The sequence below is a fragment of the Pelmatolapia mariae genome, linkage group LG16_19, assembly GCF_036321145.2.
Source record: "Pelmatolapia mariae isolate MD_Pm_ZW linkage group LG16_19, Pm_UMD_F_2, whole genome shotgun sequence".
Taxonomy (NCBI): Eukaryota; Metazoa; Chordata; class Actinopteri; order Cichliformes; family Cichlidae; genus Pelmatolapia; species Pelmatolapia mariae.
Genome location: NC_086241.1, coordinates 13,957,513 through 13,979,230, shown reverse-complemented (window position 1 = coordinate 13,979,230; position 21,718 = coordinate 13,957,513). Strand labels below are relative to the sequence as shown.

The 21,718-nt window shown below is 42.3% G+C and overlaps 1 protein-coding gene across 7 annotated transcripts in view; it reads left to right on the top strand.

Annotated features, from left to right (window-relative positions):
• dip2a (disco-interacting protein 2 homolog A) overlaps window positions 1-21,718 on the top strand; it is a 94,600-nt gene that overhangs the window by 38,121 nt on the left and 34,761 nt on the right. For all 7 annotated transcript variants that reach the window (XM_063498646.1, XM_063498645.1, XM_063498644.1 and 4 more), the window contains exon 2: window positions 21,440-21,511. In XM_063498646.1, coding sequence (XP_063354716.1) covers window positions 21,440-21,511 — 72 coding nt within the window. The remainder of the gene's footprint in view (window positions 1-21,439; window positions 21,512-21,718) is intronic.

Here is a 21,718-nt window from a genome sequence, read left to right as displayed (position 1 = left end):
CCGTAGTGACATTATCTAAGCTGCCCAACAAACATACTAAAGGAGAAGTTGGAATGTTACATTTCAGACACTTTGATAAGTCTTCACATATCTCACGCCAAAACTTCTGAACTGGTGGACAGAACCAAAGAGCGTGGATATAATTGTCCGGTGAATTGGTTTGGCAGTGTGAGCAGTTGTTGGTAGACGTAAAGCCCATCTTGAACATCCGATGACCTGTATAGTGCACTCTATGTAGTATTTTGTATTGAATTAATTGAAGACTGGGATTTCTAATTAAATGAAAGGTTTTTAAGCAAATCTGAGACCAGAAGTTTTGGTCTAAGTTAACTGATAAATCCGCTTCCCATTTTGCAATAGGAAGTGATATTGATTCATCTGTTTTAGAAAGCATTCTGTATATTTTGGATAGTAATTTGGGGGTTTTAAGAGTAAGAAATTGAACCACACTTGGTGGTGTTTGTAGTTCAACTTGACCCGGTTTAAATCTCTTTTTTACTATGGATTTAATTTGTTGATATTCTAAAAATCTTTTCTTGTTGATCCCATATTGTGTAACTAGTCTGTCAAATGAAATAAATTCTGTTCCTTCTAGTATATGTTCTAAATATTTGATTCCTTTACTACTCCAATCTGAAAAGTTTATCAGTCCTTTTCTAATTGCACATCATGAACTTTTAGCATGCTTACTGGGGCCTGGAGAGTCTGAGATGAAGCTCTCGAGTTTTTTGCTGTTTCTCTGAGCATTGCTCGGCACGACCTGGTGGCGAATTTGCTAAGACATCCACTCCTGTGTGGATTGCAACCGTCTTGAAGTTTTCCACTTGTGAGCTGTTTTTCTAACTATACTGTATAATGGACTTTTAAAATGGTTTGAAATTGCCTTGTAGCTCTTCCCAAATTCATGTGTGCCGCATTTGCTTCTCTAATATCATTGTTGATGTCTTTCCGCGTCGTTATTATGTTAACCACATCTGAATGCTCCAAATCTCAAACTAGTGAATCTGTTTTTGTGGCAGCAACACTTGCTGATGGTCAGATAATCAGGTGTACCTGATAAGCAGCAGCTCACTGCTACTTACCCTCTTTTATTGTTGGACAAATAATGACAGTGTAATAACCACTAGATGATTTTTTTTTTATGCTGCAAGCCAATACAACTCAACACCTTTGTGGAGATGGGCTGCCTGACCCGAGTGTCTTGTGAAGATGTGCTGACAGATGTAGTTAAAAGCAGCCCTGCGCAACCTGAAATTTGGCTTGATGTCTTTTTAACTGAAGCCATTCATATCATAATCACTCCACTCCTGTTTCCCAACTACAAATCCGCACACACCTTCACATAGAAGGAGCATGTGACCTCTTTAATGATCATTACTGACCCTGATCTGTCAGTTCAAAACCGTTACTACAGACATTTATAACGTTAAAGAAGAATCCTGAAAAGAAGTCAATCTGAGAATTTTGCAATTCACTCCAAAAAAGCCAGTCAGCAGCTGAAGTGGGAAGCATATGACTCAATCATGTGTACACGTACACAGTAGTTTTAAAACAGTTGCAGCTGTGTGGTGGTGAGCATATCTACTCACTAACATAGCAAACATGCAGATAAGGGTCAGAGTTATTATAGCTTTGAGTTTTGTAATTCAGTTTAGCTTCTATTGTTTAAAAATGTCTTGTTTTAGTTCAGTTTTTAGTACTTTTAGTGTTAGTTTTAGTCTTCCAAATATTATTCTATTTAGGGCAGATATGAGAATTAACAAAATCAGTGTAGGTGGACTCACAGTCTTGTTGACATCCAAAGTCTCAATGAACATGTTCACCAAAGCCTCATCAGGCAAGTTGAGATAATACATTTGACCAAATTAACAAATACTATATTCACTCTGTATTTTTTATTTCATTTAAATTACAGTTTTAAACAATTGTTTAATTATCTTTTTTTTCAAAATGTTCATTTTTCCAAACCTAGTTTTGGTTTTTGGTTAAGTTTGAGTCAACTGTAATCACCTGGGTAAGTTATTACTAGTTATTAGTTGTTGGTGACTGGTGTTCTGGCTTGCTGTATAATGAGCAGCAAAGACCTTGAACATGTCGGCAGTTTGTAATGAAGTCAAGTAGAAGTATAACTTGGGGGGGGGGGGGGGGAGCCTTTTAAGCCTCTTTTGGAGAAAATCAGCAACATTATTTAACAATTTTTTATATATTTGACTGGTGAGTAGTGTTTTATATTGCCCTCTCCTCATTTAATAACTGCCCAGATACCTGCTCAAGGATGTTGTTCAGATGGTTGCCCAGTGGGAAGATTTGTTTCTAGAAAGATTTTGCTGTGACGATTTCACACCAAACAAACCTTTAGTTGGAATTACCAAAAATTCGGGGTTATATACTTAACATGTAATCTGACGTATTTACCGTTGTGATGGATTCCTTTTTTCTCCGGTGTCAGTTATAAGGAGTAGATTAAGTGGAGGATGGATGAGTTATTTCAAGCCAAAAACAGAGCTCCATGTTGCCAAAGGCTATTGTGTAGGCGTGAATCAATAAAGAGTGGTAAATAGAGTTGGCTGACATGACATATGATGTAGCTGAGAGCCTACCACTTGTGATTTATTCCATTCCCCGATGAGTCATGAAACCGATCAGTTAATCGGCAAGGCTCAGGTGCCTAATCAGAAGAAATGTAATGGTTGGCACGTGAGTGTGCGCCTGTGCGCCTGCGGTAAATGACGTCTGTATATTAAGTATTTGGTATCAGCCCATCTGTTCATCTAGTGAATCAAACCACCTCCAATTTTCACTTAAAGCGCAGCCCCACAGTCTGCTGTTAAGTGTTTTCAAGTCCAGAAGGTTTGCACCGCGAGCTCCTTCCTGGTTACTTGCAAACACAGCATGTGTTGTCCTTCCCTCCCAGAACCACATACTTTCCTCTCCACGCTGTGCTCGACACCAACAGGAAGGAAAAAAGGAAACAAAGAACCCACTTCCTGTACGTACAGCCAGCATTCTACACAATGGAGCAGGAAGCGCCTGGCAACTGTAAGGAGTGTGAAGGAAAGATAAAGTGCTCTCTCTATCCTATTGACTGCTCTTTCTTTGCCTGCTCCTCCTCTCGTTTCATTTTCCATCACTTCTTTTTATTTGTGCTCAGAGGCCATTAAACACATCCTATTTCTGTTTCATCCTATTACTATGATTCTCAAGCCAGCCTAGAATAACCTAGAGCTGTGCACTGTGGAGAACATTTGCAGACCAGTGTGCTGTGTTTTTTTGTTAGTTTTTTGTCAATTTAGTTTTCAGTGAAGGCTGAATACTTAAGAAATCCCTGCTACTTTCACCATGGTGACCTTTGCTTGAGACAGACTATGTTGGACAGCAGCGTGCCGTGGACTGGCGCTGCAGATGCTGGAAGCCTTTCTTTAAACAACCACAGCTGAGACACTTACTAGCTGCCAAACTCTCGAAAAATCAAAGAAAGAGGCATTAATGCAGATGGTCAACCAGCTGAATGCCAGAAAACACACTGAAGAATGAATGTTTTCAGTTTTTTCTCTATTTTGTTCTGTTATTTAATAGATCAAACATGGAGACAAACAAAAAAAAAAATCCCCATCATGATTCATCATCTTTCTCTTTCCTTCAGCCGTCCACTCTGCATGATTGCAGCTCTCAGACCCTCCCTCGCCTTTGCTCTAGGGAGGCCGGTCTTTGCTCGGCTCGTAACTTCAAAGTCTGCGCCCCCTCCTGTTTTTCCTGTCGACCCTCTCTTCCTTTATTTGTATTCTCTCTCCCTTATTTCCATTGTTCAATCAATATCTCCCCCTTTCCTGCTCCTTTTCTCTCCCTGTCTTCCTCCGTCTCTCACCACCTTATCTGTTTCTTGCTCCCTCCCTGACTCCCTCTGTTTTTTTTTTCTTCCTTTTCCTGACCCTCATCTCTCTTTGAGTGAATCCCACCAGTCCAGAGACATCAAAGGCACGTCTCCCCCCTCTTTTACTCAGTCGGGCAGACAGGTTTCATGCCAAGGCCAGGTACCCTCAGGGGAGGATGCAGAACAGCGTGGAAACACACTGCACCATATCTAAGAGAGAGTGTGTGAAAAAGGTAAAGACCCATATAAGGATATATTTCATACTTGGTGGAATGTATGGAATAATGGTGAAATGTGTATGAGTTATTGTTCGTCTACACCCCGAGACCAAAGAGAGAGTGTAAGAAGCTCTGCCAGAGCTCTAACAAGGCTATAATCTAGACCGACTAACCTTTCTTTTTCTCTGTTTCCATCTTCACAACTATTTTTAGAGGAGCTTCCTATTTTCCAGGAAATGCCATAAAAGCAGTAGTCAAAGCGCAAAATATGTGCAAGTACTCAGAGAGTCGCCGTATGGCATCTGTTTTAATAGCTGCTGTGAACTCCATACCACATAATATCTCCATTCATTTAGGACTGTATAGCAGGCTTAACCAAGGACATGCCGCTATTATCGAATTTCCTGTTCTGCGACTCTCTCCTATCTGTCATCCTTCACTCATGTAAAAGCAAGGGACCGTTTCAAAGTCAAAGTAGACCTCTCACAAAAGTGCTCTTTTGAAATAAAGCTTAAAATAAAGACCCGCCTGTAAACTGGTATCTGTATTCTCAGTTGCATACTGTTGCACTGAAGTTACTGCGCTGGCCCTTTTGTCTGTAGCGGGTTGGTTCACCGATGACTCATTCGGTGGTGAGGCCCCTGCTCGACACACACAAAGCACACACACGCACAAATATGTATAGAGCCATTCTCACACATGCGCATCCAGAAAGGTGGGAGACCTGTACGCTCTTGTCCCTGTTCAGTCAGCGGTGACCTTCTGGATCGGGGTGGAAGGGACCCTCTGCAGATTAGTTAAGCATGGAGGGAGCCGTGCAGCTTCATTAGCATTGCAGATGCCTTTGAGTATAGGTCACGGGCCGGCATCGTGCTCACGTAGGTACAGTAAAGAGCAAGACATCTGTCACTCACACGTGCATCCCTCCCCTTCTCTTGTTCACAAACTCTCCAACCTCCTTAACTCCCATCTATCCACCCCCCCACCCTCTGCACTGGCCCACATCTGCACTCTCAGCACTCCAGTTTCACATAAAGAGACACTGCTATTTTCTAAGGGCCATGTTTAACTGCCTCTGCCGTCAGTAGTTACCCCTGTGTTCAAAGGTTTAACGCATTAGTGTTGATATCGATGTTTGGCTCACGCTCTCATTAGCAAGATGCAAGTATAAATAGCAAAGCACATCTAAATCAGCAATACGAGATTGAACAACCTTTAATAGAATAGTGGCGCCTTTCCAATACTGTGATATTTATTACTCCTGTTTTGTGTCAGATTGCAGGAATATGAAAGGAGTAAAATTATTTCATTGCATTTTTTTCTGTTTTTCTTTTAAACTAAATTTAAAAGGAAAGCTTGTCCTGTTTTTTTTAAATTGAGCTTTATCTGCATAAACATTAATATATGCAGATGCTTGTGCACCTTTTAACCTTTACCTGCAGCAGATTACCCATTCATTCATGCACTCAATCTTTCAAAATAGCAGAGATTATCATTTCAGCACAGCTGTAAACACGCTGATGATGGCTACTTCTTGTTAGGTCAAGAGCCTGCTGTTTTGTGTCCGAGTACCTCTTCGCTTGTGCTGCGGAGCTAAAGTGATTGTTTTTTTTATAGCTTGGCCTTTGTTGAAGAGAGCTGATCACGCAGAGCTCAGCTTCATTAAGAGCTCACTCATTAGGAAACACGCAAGCACTGTGATAGACGAGCGCAGGCTGAGTGCTGCCACTTCCCATGCAGTCACACATACACACAACCGAATGCCAGGTTTCCTGATACAGCTCAGCCTTTCGGCCTTTATATGACGGTATTGGGTGCTGTCTCCAAGTTGCTTGTACTTGGAGGCAATTTATCTCACACACTCATTACAAAACCCAGAGATGCCCCGGGCCATGGTGAAATTAGGCTGGTACAGTCAGGAATAGAGGTATAATGGGATGTTATTCATGAGAGTTTTTACCCCTGAAAAATGATTCTCAGTTTTAAGTGATGAAACTGTTTTGATAGATCAACTCCATATCCAAGTGTGGCAAATAATTAGCACCCTGGGACACACAAAAACCTTCCCAAAACAAAATTGAATCCACACATGTGGATGTCATGTGGAGTTTGTTTAATGACTTTCTAGGTGAAAGAGGACAGAAGAGGATGATCTGAAGAAACGAGTCTGAGAGGTGATTGCGTGGGAGCTGCGCATCCCTCTAGCACCCTCTGTTGGACGGATTAAACAAAAGCCCGCCGCTGTTAAAATGTCAGCGTGCTCTCGGGTTGGCACAGGAGCACCACTGTATTCCCACTGCTACCCAGTTGTGTGCAGATTCAGTTTGTCACAGCAAAATGGATGTGCTATGGTGATGGTGGCTTGATTGTCGCTTGGGGGCAGACAGTGTGAATATGTAAAAAGTGTGTGCTTAGAGAGTGCACATTGATGCACGTTTATGTCTGCCTGCTTGTGCGGTAGTGGTTGTGGTTGCTGTGCCACTGACTAATGGACTCATTAGAACAGGAGCTCTGCACATGTGCTCCAGCTGGGCTCTCCTCAAGCTTCCTTTGCTCTCATTACCTCTTATTGTGTATGTATGTGTGTGTGTATGAGAGCAGTTGCAGACTGGTGACAAATTAAAGGAAAAATCTGAACCCTTGACCCCCCCAGAGTGAGGGATGCGGTGGCTTTGTTATGCTTTGGTCTGTATTTTGCAGGCAAGGTTTTGTTAACTTTCCGGTGAATATATCAATGTTGTGAGTGATCTCGCTTTGTTCTGTAATAAAACAATGTCCCCATCCACAGCATGTGTAGAGTCACTCAGTGGTTTAAAGGGTAGGAAGATGACATGAATGCCACGCTGTGACTCCTACAGATCACCGGACAATAACAGTAATTCTCAGACTCTGGTATTACGAATCTCAGAAGCTGAAAGAATGTTTCCCCCTGCTTCTCAAACCTCTGAATTTCTAAAAATATAAAGGTTTCAAACTGAATGATGGCATCAGCAAACAGTGAGAGATCTTGAACTCTGTTGACTGTACTTGAGGTGCGTATGTTGTTCTTTTCATGTAATTTGTAAGCATGTTATGTGTGTGGTGGTGTTGGGGTTGACAGGTAGAGAGGGCGAGAGAGTTCACTCGTCAGAGATGCTAGACACACTTGCAAACCTCCAAAAGGGATGGAGGATGGAGCCCAATATTACTAGATAGTGCAGTGAAGATTAATGAGGAAAGCAGGGAGAGAGAGTGTGTGTGGGAAGACACACAGCAAATGGCCTCAGGTCAGAGTTGAACCAAGGCCGCTGCATATGGGCACCTGCTCAACGTGTGAGCTAAACAGGTGCCTTTAGCCCAATATTATTGTTGTGTGTAGTTAGGATGATGAGTGGTTAGGAAGTTGACTTGAAAAGAAAATGAAAGCAAACTTCAACATAGCCTAAAGGACCAACAACAACATAAACATGAACAGGAGCAGTCCACTTGACAAGGTTGTTATAGGAATGATGTGTCATTGTAGACCTCAGTCTGGTAGTCAGTGGGTGGAACCACTTTACCCTGAAAGGACCTACACAGATACATGTTGTGTGAATCTTAACTCGATCTACATTTGAACTATCAACAGTAAGAGGAGGTGTGAAACAGAGAGGGTGGTGGAAAATATTCTCACTCCGGGTGGCCTAAAGCTCTAGTGCACACAAATATAATTGGGCTATTCAACTTTGAATTGTTGCTTCAGAAATGTAGTCACGCTACTCTTGATGCTGAACTCGACTTTGCAGGCTGTCAGTGTGTTTACTCCAATATGTGCTCTTCTCCTCCTGCAGCAGTAAATATCTTGTCTGAGGGCAACCAGATGTTCTGGCCAGTCCTGGTCTTGTTAACAGCAGCTGTGACAGTGTTGAGTCGTGGTGTTAAAATTTAAAAGGATTAAGTTTGGCCTTGAGAGCACTTTCACTGTCACGCTGAGCTGCTGGAGGGCAGCCGGAGGCGCGCAGTTCAGTTGGTTGTGTTGTGTTGTGGAGAGAGTGAAATTGCCAATTTGGTGCATTATAGATGAACAGTCGCGTCCTTATACGGGCTTTAAAGTGAGTAAGGGAGCATATGGCAACAAAAGTTTTTTTAAGAGTGCTCTAGCTTGGTTTTCAACGGAAGACTTTTCCCAATTTTATGTTCAGCATTGCTGCATAAGCTGCAAAGGATGGGCCCTGTTAACTTGACACAGGCAGACATAAAAAATTAAGCAGGGTGAGAGGAAGGACAGAGGGAGAGGAAGCGAGTGTTAGGAGGAAGAAAAAGTTGTTTACTTGGTACCATGTGACACAAGCTTTAATCCTTACTTTTAAAAACATGGAAAAATCCAGAAAAAGTCTGAAAGGAAATTCATTTTCAGGTTAGATTCTCATTATCGACTTAATTTTAAACACCCCTTTGCTTAATTTCTCTGTAGAGACATAACTGCAAAGTAAAATGTCAAAACAAACAAGGCGGTTTGTGAGCATAACACGAACAAAAAGACAAAGTCTGCAGAGCGTGAAGGAGGGCTTTTGATACTTTCTATATTTGTAGGTGTTGGAGCAGTGTGTTTGTGATATAGTGTGGACAGGAAATGGAAGAGGAACAGATGGTGTTTGAGAAGAGGTGAGGCTTGGTCATCCTGTCCAGCGCCTGGGGTGATCATGCTGTTTGTGTATGTCAGACAGAAAGAGCGAATCTCTAAAAATCCTGTAGCTTAGATACGACTAAAACAGTGATTTGGCTCACACATTACATTTGCTTATTGAATAGTGGCAGTTGCTTGGGGTAGCTTGTAATTGTGAGGATCAGGATAGTGGAAAATCAAGTTCCTTAACGCATGCATATACGCCGATCAGGCATAACATTATGACCACTGACAGAGGAAGTGAATAACACTGATTATATCACCATCGCGACACCTGTTGGTGTGGGTGGGATATTGTAGGAAGCAAGTGAACATTTTGTGCACAAAGTCAACGTATTACAACAACATGCATTTGGAACAGGGTCATGCCAAGACTCGCTGATGCACGTGAGGAGCAAAGGTTGACCCCTGTCAACAGATGAGCTACTGTAGCTCAAATTGCTGAAAAAGTTGATGCTGTTTGGTAGAATACAGAGTGCATCACAGAGTCCATCACACTTCTGCATCACGTGGATGGCCAGGTGTGTCGCTTACACGGGGAACACCTGGCACCAGGATGCGTTAAGGGAAGAAGGCAAGCCAGCAGAGGCAGCGTGATGCTTTGGGCAATGTTCTGCTGGGAAACCTTGGATCCTGCCATCCATGTGTATGTTGCTTTGGCACGCACCAGCTAACTAAGCACTGTTGCCGATGATATACACCTTTTCTTTGAAATGGTATTCCCTGATGGCCCTGGTGTCTTTCAGCAGGATAATCCGCCCTGACTCAAAACAAAAAAGGTTCAGGAATGGTTTGAATGGCAATTTAGCATCTTTGGGATGTGTTAGACAAATAAGTCTGCTCTATGGAGCCCCCACATCATAATTTAATTAAAGGACTTAAAGTACTTGTTGCTAACATCTTGGTGCAGCCACCACAGTACACCTTCGGGGGTCTGGCTGAGTCCATGTTTCGATGGTTCGGGACTCTTTTGGCAGCAAAAGGAAGGTCAACACAATATTAGACAAATTCTCATAATGATTGATGTACAATGCATATTAGAAAAGAAGTGCAGAAACTTTATTTGTTCAGTCAAACAAAGTTAAACCGAACAGTGGAGTTGCTGTTATGAAAGTGCTCTAATATTTATAATTATAAATATTAGAGCACTTTAATCTTCACAGCTTCACTGTCAGAGTTATTACACCTGGCATTATTACAGGCTACAGCTTGCTAGTTCATTAGGTCTTTGTTCTGCTACAAAAGCATCTTCCTTGTTCCCTGTATTTGCAGAATAAATTCACATTTATGTAAATTTGATGAACTGAAAAGAGGCAGTTTTATATATATATATATATATATATGATGCCAAGAAAGTGCCTCTCTATATTTGCCTATTGAGTTCAGATATAACCTGTTTTTATCACCTCTGCAACGCTGGCTGCATGTGTTGTTTGCGAGTAGGCAGTGTTGTGCTGTTTATAGCTCACAGTGAATGGTGTTTCCGTTTGTTTATTTACAGAATTATAACAGGATGCAAACAAAGAATAATAGCAACATTAGGGTTCGTGCTATCAGCCAAAGCAAACAATTTAAAATCATCGCTCTGATCGCCGGAAAGTGGTTGTTTTTCTTTGGTATTTGTTGTTATTATGGATTCAACATATAATAGAGGAATCAGAGAAAAGGATCCACTAACAAATGAAGTGAAAATAATTTTTAGATGCTGCTCCAGTTATGAGATAAAAAAATCAAACCAGGCCCACCCTTCCAGAAGAGGTGACCTCTGGACATAAAATACAAACATAATGTATTTTCATAATTATGTTTGTCTGTATTTGTTCCACATTATGTGTCCACCTGCTCGTTCTGTTGACCTGCACCGTTGCTGTGTTTATCCTCTCTAACCTGGACAGGCCCGCTGTGCTCTCTGTAAAGAGCTACGGATATATTTGGAAACATACCATTTCACATCTGTTGTGATGACAGGAAATAATGGGCCGATGGTATGTTTCTTTGTTGGACGGGTAAACAGAGGCGCATACACAGTTTCGTGCAGCCACACACTGATGCTGGGCTTCCCACCAAGACCCTGTCATGAATCACAGGCGAGGAACAAAAGACCTTGCCGTGCGGCTTGTTAGACTTTGACCAGGGCTAGTTAGCTTTCGCCCTTACATACGGGTGCACATCCAGCACTTCTGCAAACACCGTGCGCTGCGTCTCTGACACTGCAAAGTGTATCTGCGTGCACGCCCATTAATTGGATTGCCACGGTGCCCGTGTGTAGATGTTTTTTGTGCATTTGTGCAAACACGCCCAGCGCTCTCCCACCCGGCTATCCCTCACTATAGCGAAAGTGTTTATGTATGTGTGTGTACATGCAAGGAGCTTAATGGCTAAGCTTGTGTCAAGCCTGTGAAACATGGCCATTCATATGGTAATAAGCAGGCAAAGAAGCAGACAATAAATCTCCTTATATCCTATGAGAGGTGAGCCACAGAGCTGGGAGCTTAAGATGGGACACTATCCGACTCATATCTCAAACGCCAGGGATACAGGAGTTTCTCATCAAAGAGGCTGATGCTGCATTAATCTGCTTCTGCTAAAGAGGTGGGTGATACCATCAGAGAGAGGAAAAAGTTCTGTATTATGGCAGTAGTCTGCAACTGTGACTGTTTCTTAGGAACCTAAAACCATCTTGTCTTGTGCAGAAATTCCAGTTCATTGCTTTTGAGAAACGGCTCGGGTTATTTAAAATGTGGGGCAGAGGGAATGCATGGTGCATGTGGGGTTCAGCACACATCTAGCAGCAGGGTTTTCCCACTGGGAAACTTGACTTAGAGTTAGTGAAGACAGGTTGGTTCAGTCTCCAGTTAGTTAGTTGCCACTATTTTTGCTCTATTGTGCTCACCACCGCAGCTCTGCTCTCTCCGTAATAACACCATCAAGTTGGATGTGTGGGCCGGATGACAGCAGCACACATGATTTCCTGCAGCATTGAGAGCCACCGCTGGCAGAGAGGATTTATAAGCATGTTACTGGAGAAGCGAGCCATCAGGGAGTGCAGAAAGGCTGGCACTTTGGAGCTAAACATGTGAAGTACAGGCAGTTAGTCCATCACAGTGGTGCTCATTGACTGTGAAGACGTTCTTGTGTTTCAGGGCAAACTCTCTGTTTTTTTTCAGAGGCTCCCACACTGGTCACGCTTGTCACACAGATATCTCGCTCTACAAATCACACATTTCGAGTGGCGCGCACACTAAAACACAGGCAACATAAAAACACTTCCACAAAGACTGTATTTATTTATTTTAACATCCGAGCTCTACAGAAGCTACATGATATATAATTACCATTGCTTTATTTTGACAGCTATAAAATTAAAGTTTCTTTGACTTGCTCTTGTCGGTGCTAAAACCTTTTAGCAGGCTTAAATTGAAAAGTAAATGTGAGCAGAAAATTACAGTCTCAACAGGAATACACTGTAGACTTATTGATTACTTTCACCATCAGCACAGGTATTATAGCAGCTTATTGAACTGTGTGTACAGTTGCGGTGCGTGACATGTGGATAGGACCGAAATAGATGCGTGTTTGCACATCGTGAAACTCTGGCTGAAAGCCAGAATAGCAGCACATCGCTCAGTTAGAGTGCAGCTCAGTCAAGCCTGCGTGTCATGTGTCTTAATGGAGCTGAGATTAATATGTTTGGACTGCAGCCAGGGGATGCTTGCGAAGACCCTCACTGATACAAAGCAGTTCCTGACACTTTATGCTAACAGTACAAGCTTAAACCCCAAATCTTACTTTAAGTCTGAGACTAAATTGCAACTTTTAAAACAGCAAAAATGCCTCACTTCCCCAAGAATGTCGTCATTCTGAAAATGTGCACACACAAGAACACACACGCTGAGGTGACCGGTTCACTCCGTCTTCCCCAGGGCTTCAGGCTTTTAATTTAACATAAACTAATCACCACACTGTGTCAGCTTTTACATTTTTGTGTGTTCGCGTGTGTGCGCCGGCCTGACCCCTGCTCTGCTTTGGTATTCGCTGTGGAATTGATCTGCATCTGCTTCTTTGTGGGAGCTGGTGTAAGCGTTTTGCGTGTGTTCCTTTGATGTGTGCGCGTACAGTATCAGTGTTTATTTGTGACTGTTAATTATGCCCCCCCACCCCGCTGCCCTCCCTCTCTCGTCTGCTATCCCCAATCAGTGCACAGCTGCAGGGCCCCCCTGTGTAAGGCAGCGCTGCATCTAATGTCTTATTATTCACGCTGTCTGTCTGCTCACCAGCCGCACAGAGCCTGGGGGATGGAGGGGGATTTTAGGCTCTCAGTGTGTGTGCATGTGTGATGAGGGGGTTATGTATTAGCAAAGTGGTAATGGAGGGTTTGTTCGGTTTCCTAATTCGTTGGCACTACTTAATTAAAAGAGATACGACAGTGTGATTGAAGCTGTTGATGGATGGAGACCGAGAGACGCCCAGGCGGTTTAGGATCATGGTTATCTGCGTGCGTGTGCGCGCCTCTCTCAGCATGTGTGTCTAGTGAAAGGAAGAGGAAGTCATTACCTTTTAATCATGTCCTCTGTTATTCCTCCTTTTTCTCTCTCCTCTCTTTTCTCTCTTCATCCTCCTTTCTGTCTTGAAACTCTCCCCAAACCCCCCCTTTCCCGTTTTTCCAGCTGGCTCTCAGTTTCAAGCTCCTTGTCATCCTCAATCAACCCAGGTCTCTCTTCTGCAGCACTTATCCTTCTTCCTTCCGACCCTGACTGTCTTTAACCTTCCACAAGGATGCGTGCCACATGAATGATCTTACACTGTGCATTCGTGTCATTCAGCCTGACTTGAGCTGTACAAAATAATAAATGTTCAATCACATCTTCTTATTGCCTCGAGGTTGGTTCTTTTTTTCTTTTTTTGAAAGGTACGACATTGGAGTGTGCAGCGGGAAGCCACATTGAGCATGCGAGTCAAAATAATTTGGTCTGTTATTGCTAACCTCTCGTCCAGTGTACAGTGCAACAAAAAAAACTAGACTATACACAGTACTGTGCAAAAGTTGTGAGTCACCCATCATCTTTTTGTATTTTTCTTCCAAGGAGCCAGACTTGCTTGCAATTGTTTTGTTTTTTTAAGTAGTCTTGAGCAACGGTTCTCCAGGTTTTCTGAAGGTTTTTCTGTGGACATTGGCTGCTTTTTCAGTCATTTCCAGTCCAGTTAATGCTGACCTATGAATCATTCATGTATAATAAAACATAAAGTCAAAGTAAAATTGATTTATATAGCACATTCAAAACAACAAATGTTGACCAAGGTGCTGTACAATTAAGATAATCAAAAGAAATAAAAGCATAGGGAAACACAAAAAAGTTAAGAAAAAGAATGATAAAATTAGAAGATTTGAGTAAGAAGTAAGATAAATAAAAGTGATATAAACTCCGATCTCCTCTGTCCTTTAATCTGGACCTCGGGACAGCCAGGAGCAATTGGTCCGCAGACCTCAGTGATCTTGCAGGAGCGTACCAATTTAAATGATCAGAAAAATAAACAAGTAATAAAATCATAAGACAACTTTGTTCAAAATTAGTTATTTGCCTTGTCTTCAGGCACGTTGTTACAAAATCTCTCACTAAAGAAAGAATTTGAAAAATGTCAAAGATAACACGGTTTGGCAGGCATACGATAATATTTTTGCACAAATAAGGTGATTCCCAAAGAGCTACAGTGTTAGCTGAAATATCTGGTATATCTCAGCATGGTGTCTAGTATGTCCTTAAAAAGTTTGTTGAAACTGGACAAGTGGAGGACAAAAGCATAAGTGACAGGCCTAAAAACCGAACTCCAGCCGATGAACAGTATCTGACAGTCATGTCCTTAAGAAATAGGAAAAAATCCAACAAAGACCTGACAGATGCATCTGGCCCTTCAGTTGATCCCACCTACTGTTCTCCTCAACATCATTGAAGCAGTGTGGGATCATCTTGACAGGGAACTGAACAAAAGGCAGCCAACATCTAAAGAAGAGCTTTGGAAGTCCAACAGAAGCGGTGCAAGAACAACCCTGGTCACCTCAACAAACTGGAGGCAGCACTTTGTGTCCCATGTATCACAAACAGCCTCTAACTTTAGGTATAGCTTCATATTTATACAGATTCTACTAACCTAATCAGGGCTTTTCCCTAAATTAGAGGGATTGTGGAGCGCAATTATGCATGTATCTGCAGTTTATCGGTTTGTACTAAAGGCAATGACTATTCCTAGATTAATAATGTCTCTTAAACTTTTCTTCTCTTAAAATTTATGAAAAACTCCATTAACACAGCAGCGTGAATGTAAGTTACGTTCATTCGTGAGTGATCTGCCTACAAAAATGATTTCTCAACCACCTTTTGTCAAATAGGTGGTAAAATCCAGTCAACTAAATATATTATCATAAATACAAAAATTGCCATTAAATAGTTAGTTTTCCTCAACAACAACTGAAATTACTAATTTGTTACCAAATTGTTCCTCAATTAACTTTTATAGTCAAATCAATCAATTAATTGACAATTTTTACATGTATAAATTCATAATAGTTTCATTAGGTTGAATAGCCTGTGATCATATTGTAGATGACTAACCTAAAATCTATGCAAAAAACAGGTGAGATGATCTACTGTCTTTTATTGTGCGTGCGTGTGTGTGTGTGTGTGTGTGTTTACTAATCCAGGTTCATTAGTGTGCATTCTCTCAAGCAATAATGCGCTTAATTATATTCAGGTATTCATTTAAACTCGCTGCCATAGGGCGAATTGGTAACTAAATCCTAAAATGAAGTACTAATGTGCGCACACAGAAGGCTGATAAGCCCGGTGGGACTGCTGTCTCCCAAAAAAAAAGAAATTTAGAATAAAACAGAATAAAAAGGGGACAGCTTTTTCCTCTGAATCAAAGGTAAACCTAATCCTACCCCAGCATAGCTTCTGTTTTCCTCGAAAAATAAGGCAGAATTGTCCAGAAAGCAATGTTTTTGGAAATTGCAGTCAAATTTCTACAAACAGAGACGGGGTGGTTGTGTATTTAAAGGCAGGCGTGATCTGGCTGTCCGTGTGGATGCGTGTGGTTACAGCCACCCTCAGAAATCTAAGGCTGTGCTTTCCTTCAGAGGCAGATAACCATTTTTGTGTACTGTAACATGACCTGTATGGACGTGTTGTAACAGGCCAGCAAACCTTCGTTATAGTTGTACAGTGTGTGAGAGGCTGGTATGTGGGAAGGTGGGGGGCAGGGGTCTGCTTTTGACACCCTAATCCTGCAGCCTAACGTGGCTTTGTAGAGACCTTAGCTGGGAGGAGAAACAAGGGATGGAGGGAGAGAGAGCAAGAGGGGGAAAAAGGAGGGGTGTATCAGGGGCAGTGGAATGAAGAGGGGGTGTTGGGAGAGATGGGTTTTGAGAGAGGGCGAGAGGGAGGGGAGCGATATGAAGGCAGGATGAGGGTGATGGGGTTTGTTCATTCCTCCTGCTCTCACTATGAAAGGAAACAAAGGATGCTGAAGGGCCTGACTTATGACAGCAGGACTTCTTAAGAGTTTGCCTGGTAGCCCGTTTTAGCTGGTTAGCCTTGATTGCCTGAAATCTGCCGCTGGCCTCTTCTTCTGCTGCCCCTCCATCTCTCCATCTGTGCTGAAGACATCTCCTCGCTTTTCTGCATCTGGCTTCTGCATGTGAGTGAATCAGCCTCTCTTTCTGTGTGTGGTTTAGTTTAATACGGGTCGGCTGTGGTCACTGTACACTTTATCCTTTTTATTTTACTTTTTCTCCCTGCTGCTTGCTTAGTGTTTTTGTCTTCTAGACGTCCTATTAAGCTAGACATGTGGTCGAGCCTGTGGTGCGCTGCTCTGTCTCCATCTATCCGTCTATCTCATCCTCGTTTTGTGTCTGTGCTCTGTTTTCTCAGCAATGACGGGAATGTTTTCTAAAAAAAAGAAAAAACAGGAGAAGATACTCATTTCAGCTCAGCTGATGACAGGAATAATGCCCCAAACAGGTCACTTTGGCTCCTCAAATGATCGGCTGCAAATATGCAGTGAGAAAGTGACGAGATTTAAACGTCTGTTTAGGGTAAAGCTTAATCCACGCGTGTAAAACTGACAGTTGTTTGCCAGAGAGCTAATGCTAAATGACAGCTGGCCACATCTGCTTTTTGCTGGAATCATCACACGAGCCTAGAGAGCAAATGCCGTCCTGCCTAAATATTTAGCTGTGGATTTCTGCGGCTGAAGGGCAGACGGCTTGATTGCTGGCTTGGCAGCTGCGTTGGCACATTGAGGGTCAGACTGGCACAGGAACTGACATTACGGATGGGTGGGGCCACCTACTTGGCTGGCGGTCACTTCAGAGAGGGTGGAAGGGTGGTGCAGATGCACAAGGGGTTTAATTATTCGACTGCTGGTTGGGGGGAAAATGGCCACATTTGTACAGCATTAATCACCACAGCATATGTTTATCGATATGGTTAATAAAGCTTCCCCATGTTACATCTACTCGAATGGAAGACTTTTTCTTTTTGCCTTTTCTGGTATAATAAAATGAATATATTTGATTCATCAGTCAAAGCAAGCTATAGATAAAAGGCATTTTATCAAGAGGTTATGATGGACCTCTCAAATATTTGATGCTTTTTAAAACCAAATTTTTAAAATTGACTTTTAAACCCAGCTGAAATGTTGTATTTTTTTCATGTTTTTTTATTGTTTCATTTTAAAATGTGCTTATAAATGAAGTTGACACACATTTTTCTAATGTTTTATGAATCAAACTATTAGCTGATTCATTAAGAACGGTATTAGGAAGCTAACTGAGGTAAGAAAAAACTCAAAACATCTCAATCTGAGAACCACAAACAACAGAATCAGACTCTATGTAGGTCGAGACATGTTATCATGTGCTTCTTTCCCTGGTAGACTCATAGCAAAGCAAGCACACAGTCTGCCATCTACACACACACACACACACACACACACACACACACACAAGCACTCAGAGCTGCTGTCTTTCCTACTTAGTTTGTTTGCTCGAGGTTTTGCACGTGAAAGTGATACCAAAGGACAGAGTTGAGAGCCTGAGTTGACACCTTGGATCTAAAAAAAAAAGAAAAAGGATGAGTTTGACCTTACAGATGTACCGTTACTCTTCACATTAAAGTAAATCAAAGTTTAATTATATATATCCCTGATTTGCTGGTGCTGGCTTGTAGTGGAATGTGCTGCGTTTCAGTATCTCTCCCACCTGATTGAAGAGCTCCATCTGGGGAGATGCAGGGCAATTCTCTAATGGGTCTCATTGGAGAAATGTCTCCAGTCAGTAGCTATCAGTCAATTATGCTCAATAGCCATCAGTCAATTATAGTCCATAACACATAGCAGAGAACAGCAGGCTCTCTCTCTGTCACTGTTCAGCATGTCACAAGATTGGCCATCTATCCTTTTTTTTACTCCCCCCAAATTGGATTCAGGCCTGGGTGAGAGGAATGTTGACCGTAATAGCATCGAGTAATGTGCCAGGAAAAACAAAGCTTATGGCCTGAGATGAATGACATTTTGTCACTTCAGATGGATGAAAGTTAGCTTCACAAGACTAGCATTTATACTTCCAAAAAAAGAAAAAATGGGGCAGAGATATCACTCTGTTTCTTTTTATTTTTCTCCTCTGGGAAGCTGGAGACGTTATTTGAAACGAGAGAGTGTCTAGAGGTAACAACATGACAGGGATGGTTAGTACGTGTGGACAGCGACCCCTCAGTGGTTGAGATAAAGGTGAAGAGGTGATGGTGGAGGGGTGAAGTGGGAAAAAAGAGAAGGTTTTCCAGCTGAGCCCCCTGTCTTTCTCATCCCTTCCTCTTATGTTTTATTTATTTATTTATTTATTTTTGGACACTGTCAAGTTCAGTTTTTGTCTCACCTCCCTGGTGCACTTTTGGAGTTGTAGTCTTTTCTTCACTGCTGTGTACATGGCACTGCCTGTTGCAAGTGCAGAAGGTCAAAGGGGGTCAAATGGAGCGTTTGCCCTTTTGCTGTAAATATACTGCAAGTTACTGTGAATCCATTGTGGCTGTGCAGTGTAGCATAGATGTTACGTTACCCTCTGTTCATCTTTCCATCTGTCTCCGCCCCTCCACCTTACTATCCTCGCCCTCCTTTGTTATTCCCCAGGCAGCAGGCCACATATTGACCCTTGACCCCTCCCATTTTCCTCTTATGGAGGCAGTCAAAGATCAGACAGAAAGGGGAAATGGAGTGTCTGTCTGAACGATGCACATATGTGCAAACATATGCAAACTCACACACACATACACACGTAGATTGGACATATTGTAATGTCTTGGTGCCTCAGCCTTTGTTTTGCTTTTTAGATTCGATTTAGGAGGTCACTGTCGCTGACTCAATACCTCCATATGTAATGACTATGCTGTTTGTTCCCAGATCAAAAGATTAGCTTCACTGAGACATAACTTGATGGATCGGGGTGTGCTAGGGCCTGCTTGGCCACTGAGGCTGAGAATTTGGAGCTGAGAATAGCCGTCCATTGTGTGCTTGTCAAGCTGGTTGGCTGCTGTGGTGTGCAAACTCAGACAGGCTGGCACACACGCAGACACGTACTGATGCACGCGCACACAAACACACACAAACTGAGAACTTATCACCAGAAAGAGTCAGTGTCAGGTCAGCCGACTCGGCCCGTGGACAGCGCTGTATTGTTGCTGGCCTCTGTCTGTCCTGCACATTCAACAGTGCAGGCATTCAGCGGTTACTGGTGACTCAGGACCAGCGCGCTGCGCGGCAACCAGCGGGACCAACAACACCTGCCCTCACACTGTCGCACTGTTGTGTTTAAGAGGCTTAAAGACCAACAAGCAAAGCGAGCCACGTGAAGACTTTGTTAGAATAACCGCAACATTAGATGCACAGAAATGGGATGCACTGTGTGACCAGGCTGAAGTTAAACAATATTGACCTTTTCTGAAACTTTATTAAAGAGGCAAGAAGCATAAAGTATTCCCTAAGGTAGAATCACACGAGAGGACGTTTAATCAAGTTTTTTTTTTTTTCCAGATAGCTTTATGGTGGACTACATCCTTTACACTTGACATCCAACCTCATGACCCCAACTGAGAGCCTATAGAAATGGATTTAAAGAGCACAGTGTGATATCTATTCAAGTGCCAAAAACCGGTGGAAGCTGATATGGAAATCTTCCTTTGACTTTTATGTTCATTACTAAAGGGTTAAAAGAAGAATATGTTGCACCAAGTGTCTGCTTGGCTGTACAAACAGCCTGGATGTCTGTCAGGCACATTTTCCCCAAAGCACCTCCTCTCTTACAGTTTTGTTGCCAGTTCTGTTTGTTTACATCCATCTTCAGAGGTGTTGGAGCTTGTTAGAGAGGTTACATGGAAGCATAACTGTGCACTGATGGTTTGTGTTTGAGGAGAGAAGCTGTCAGTCAGTCAGCCCTCTCTGATTGAATCAATGCGCCTTTTGTCAACAAAAGTCTCCACCCCGTCAGCCTCCTCCTGGCCCACAGCAGTTTCTGTTATACAGAAACACAATGACATTTTACAACCACAGAACCACCCATGAGCCAGAAACACTCCGAACTCAGCGACCTACTTTGCTGTCTTTTGAACAGACCTCATGTGGACACTGATGCCTTGCAACATTTTTGGCCTTTTGGTGACACTGTCATTTAGTGGTGGGTTCATTTTTTCTAAGCTTTTAAGTCACCTTGAAAAGATGCTGTATGTGATTTGCAGCAAAAAAAGGCTGAAAAGGCGTGGCTGGTAAAGAAATGTTTCAGATGGTCTGACCTTGGCAGAGCCCTGATCTGAAAATCATTCATTCAGTGTGGGATTACAAGTAGAGGGAGAAAACACTGAGATGGCCTAAATTAAAAGGACAGTAGCAAGTTTTTCATGCTTGCAAAGAAAAACCCATCAGTCACATTTAAAAATGTTGGAGAAGAGGTAGCCTCATCAAAGATTTTACTTTGATTCATGTTTTTGTGCTTTCATCACTTTGTGTGAAATTAATAGAAATAGGAAAACATATTCATGGCATTATACTTTTATTGCTTGTAACATTGCACAGTTGAATACGACGCATTAAGTAATAGCGTATACTATACGTTATTACTTATGTAATACCTCGACCCTCTCTCAGTCTGTCTGTCTCCTTCTAACCTCATTTGTCTCTTTCTTCATTTATTATATCTAACTTCCAGGCATGGAAAAGCTTACGCATTGATACTCTTTTCAAATGTGACTACTAAATGACGCGCAGCCTCCGATCCTATTTAACATACTGTGTGGAGACTGACTGAGGCGGACTCGCGTAGTGCTGACAGCAGTATTTTTGACTTTTTGGGAAAATAATGAGGGGGGAAAAATTCCAGATGCACGAGTCAAATGATTTTTTAAATACCACTTCCTCAGCTGACACCACCATTGAGTTATTCAGAGGCAATTCTGCACATGAGCATACTTATCAGCTGTTTTTTTTTCTTTCTTTTTTTCTTAACTCTAGTGCACATGAACAATTAGGAGAGGGCTGGTCATTTGCAAACCCAACCTGCTTCTGGTGCTCTGTGGTGCCAGTGTAACCAGCCCGGCTGAGCTAATGACTCATCTCTCCCTCTCTTTTGCTCTCCCTCTCTCTGTTCCTCTGTCTCTGTCTGTACAGGGGACATCACTCAGAAGGGCTATGAGAAGAAAAGAGGCAAGCTGTTGGCACCGTACATCCCACAGATACAAGGTAAGGTACACAGGCCTGTGAGAGATTCTCTCAATTAGCATAGCAGTTAGCCCGGTGTCCCTACAGCAGCAAACAGAACAAGGAATGGGATTTTAAAAGTTAACAATACAGAGTACAGGATGAGCTTTACTTTTAGGATAAACCACTTTATAGTGGTGAGACGAGCAAAACAAATAATTTTAATGAGTGGATTATCACAATCTAGAC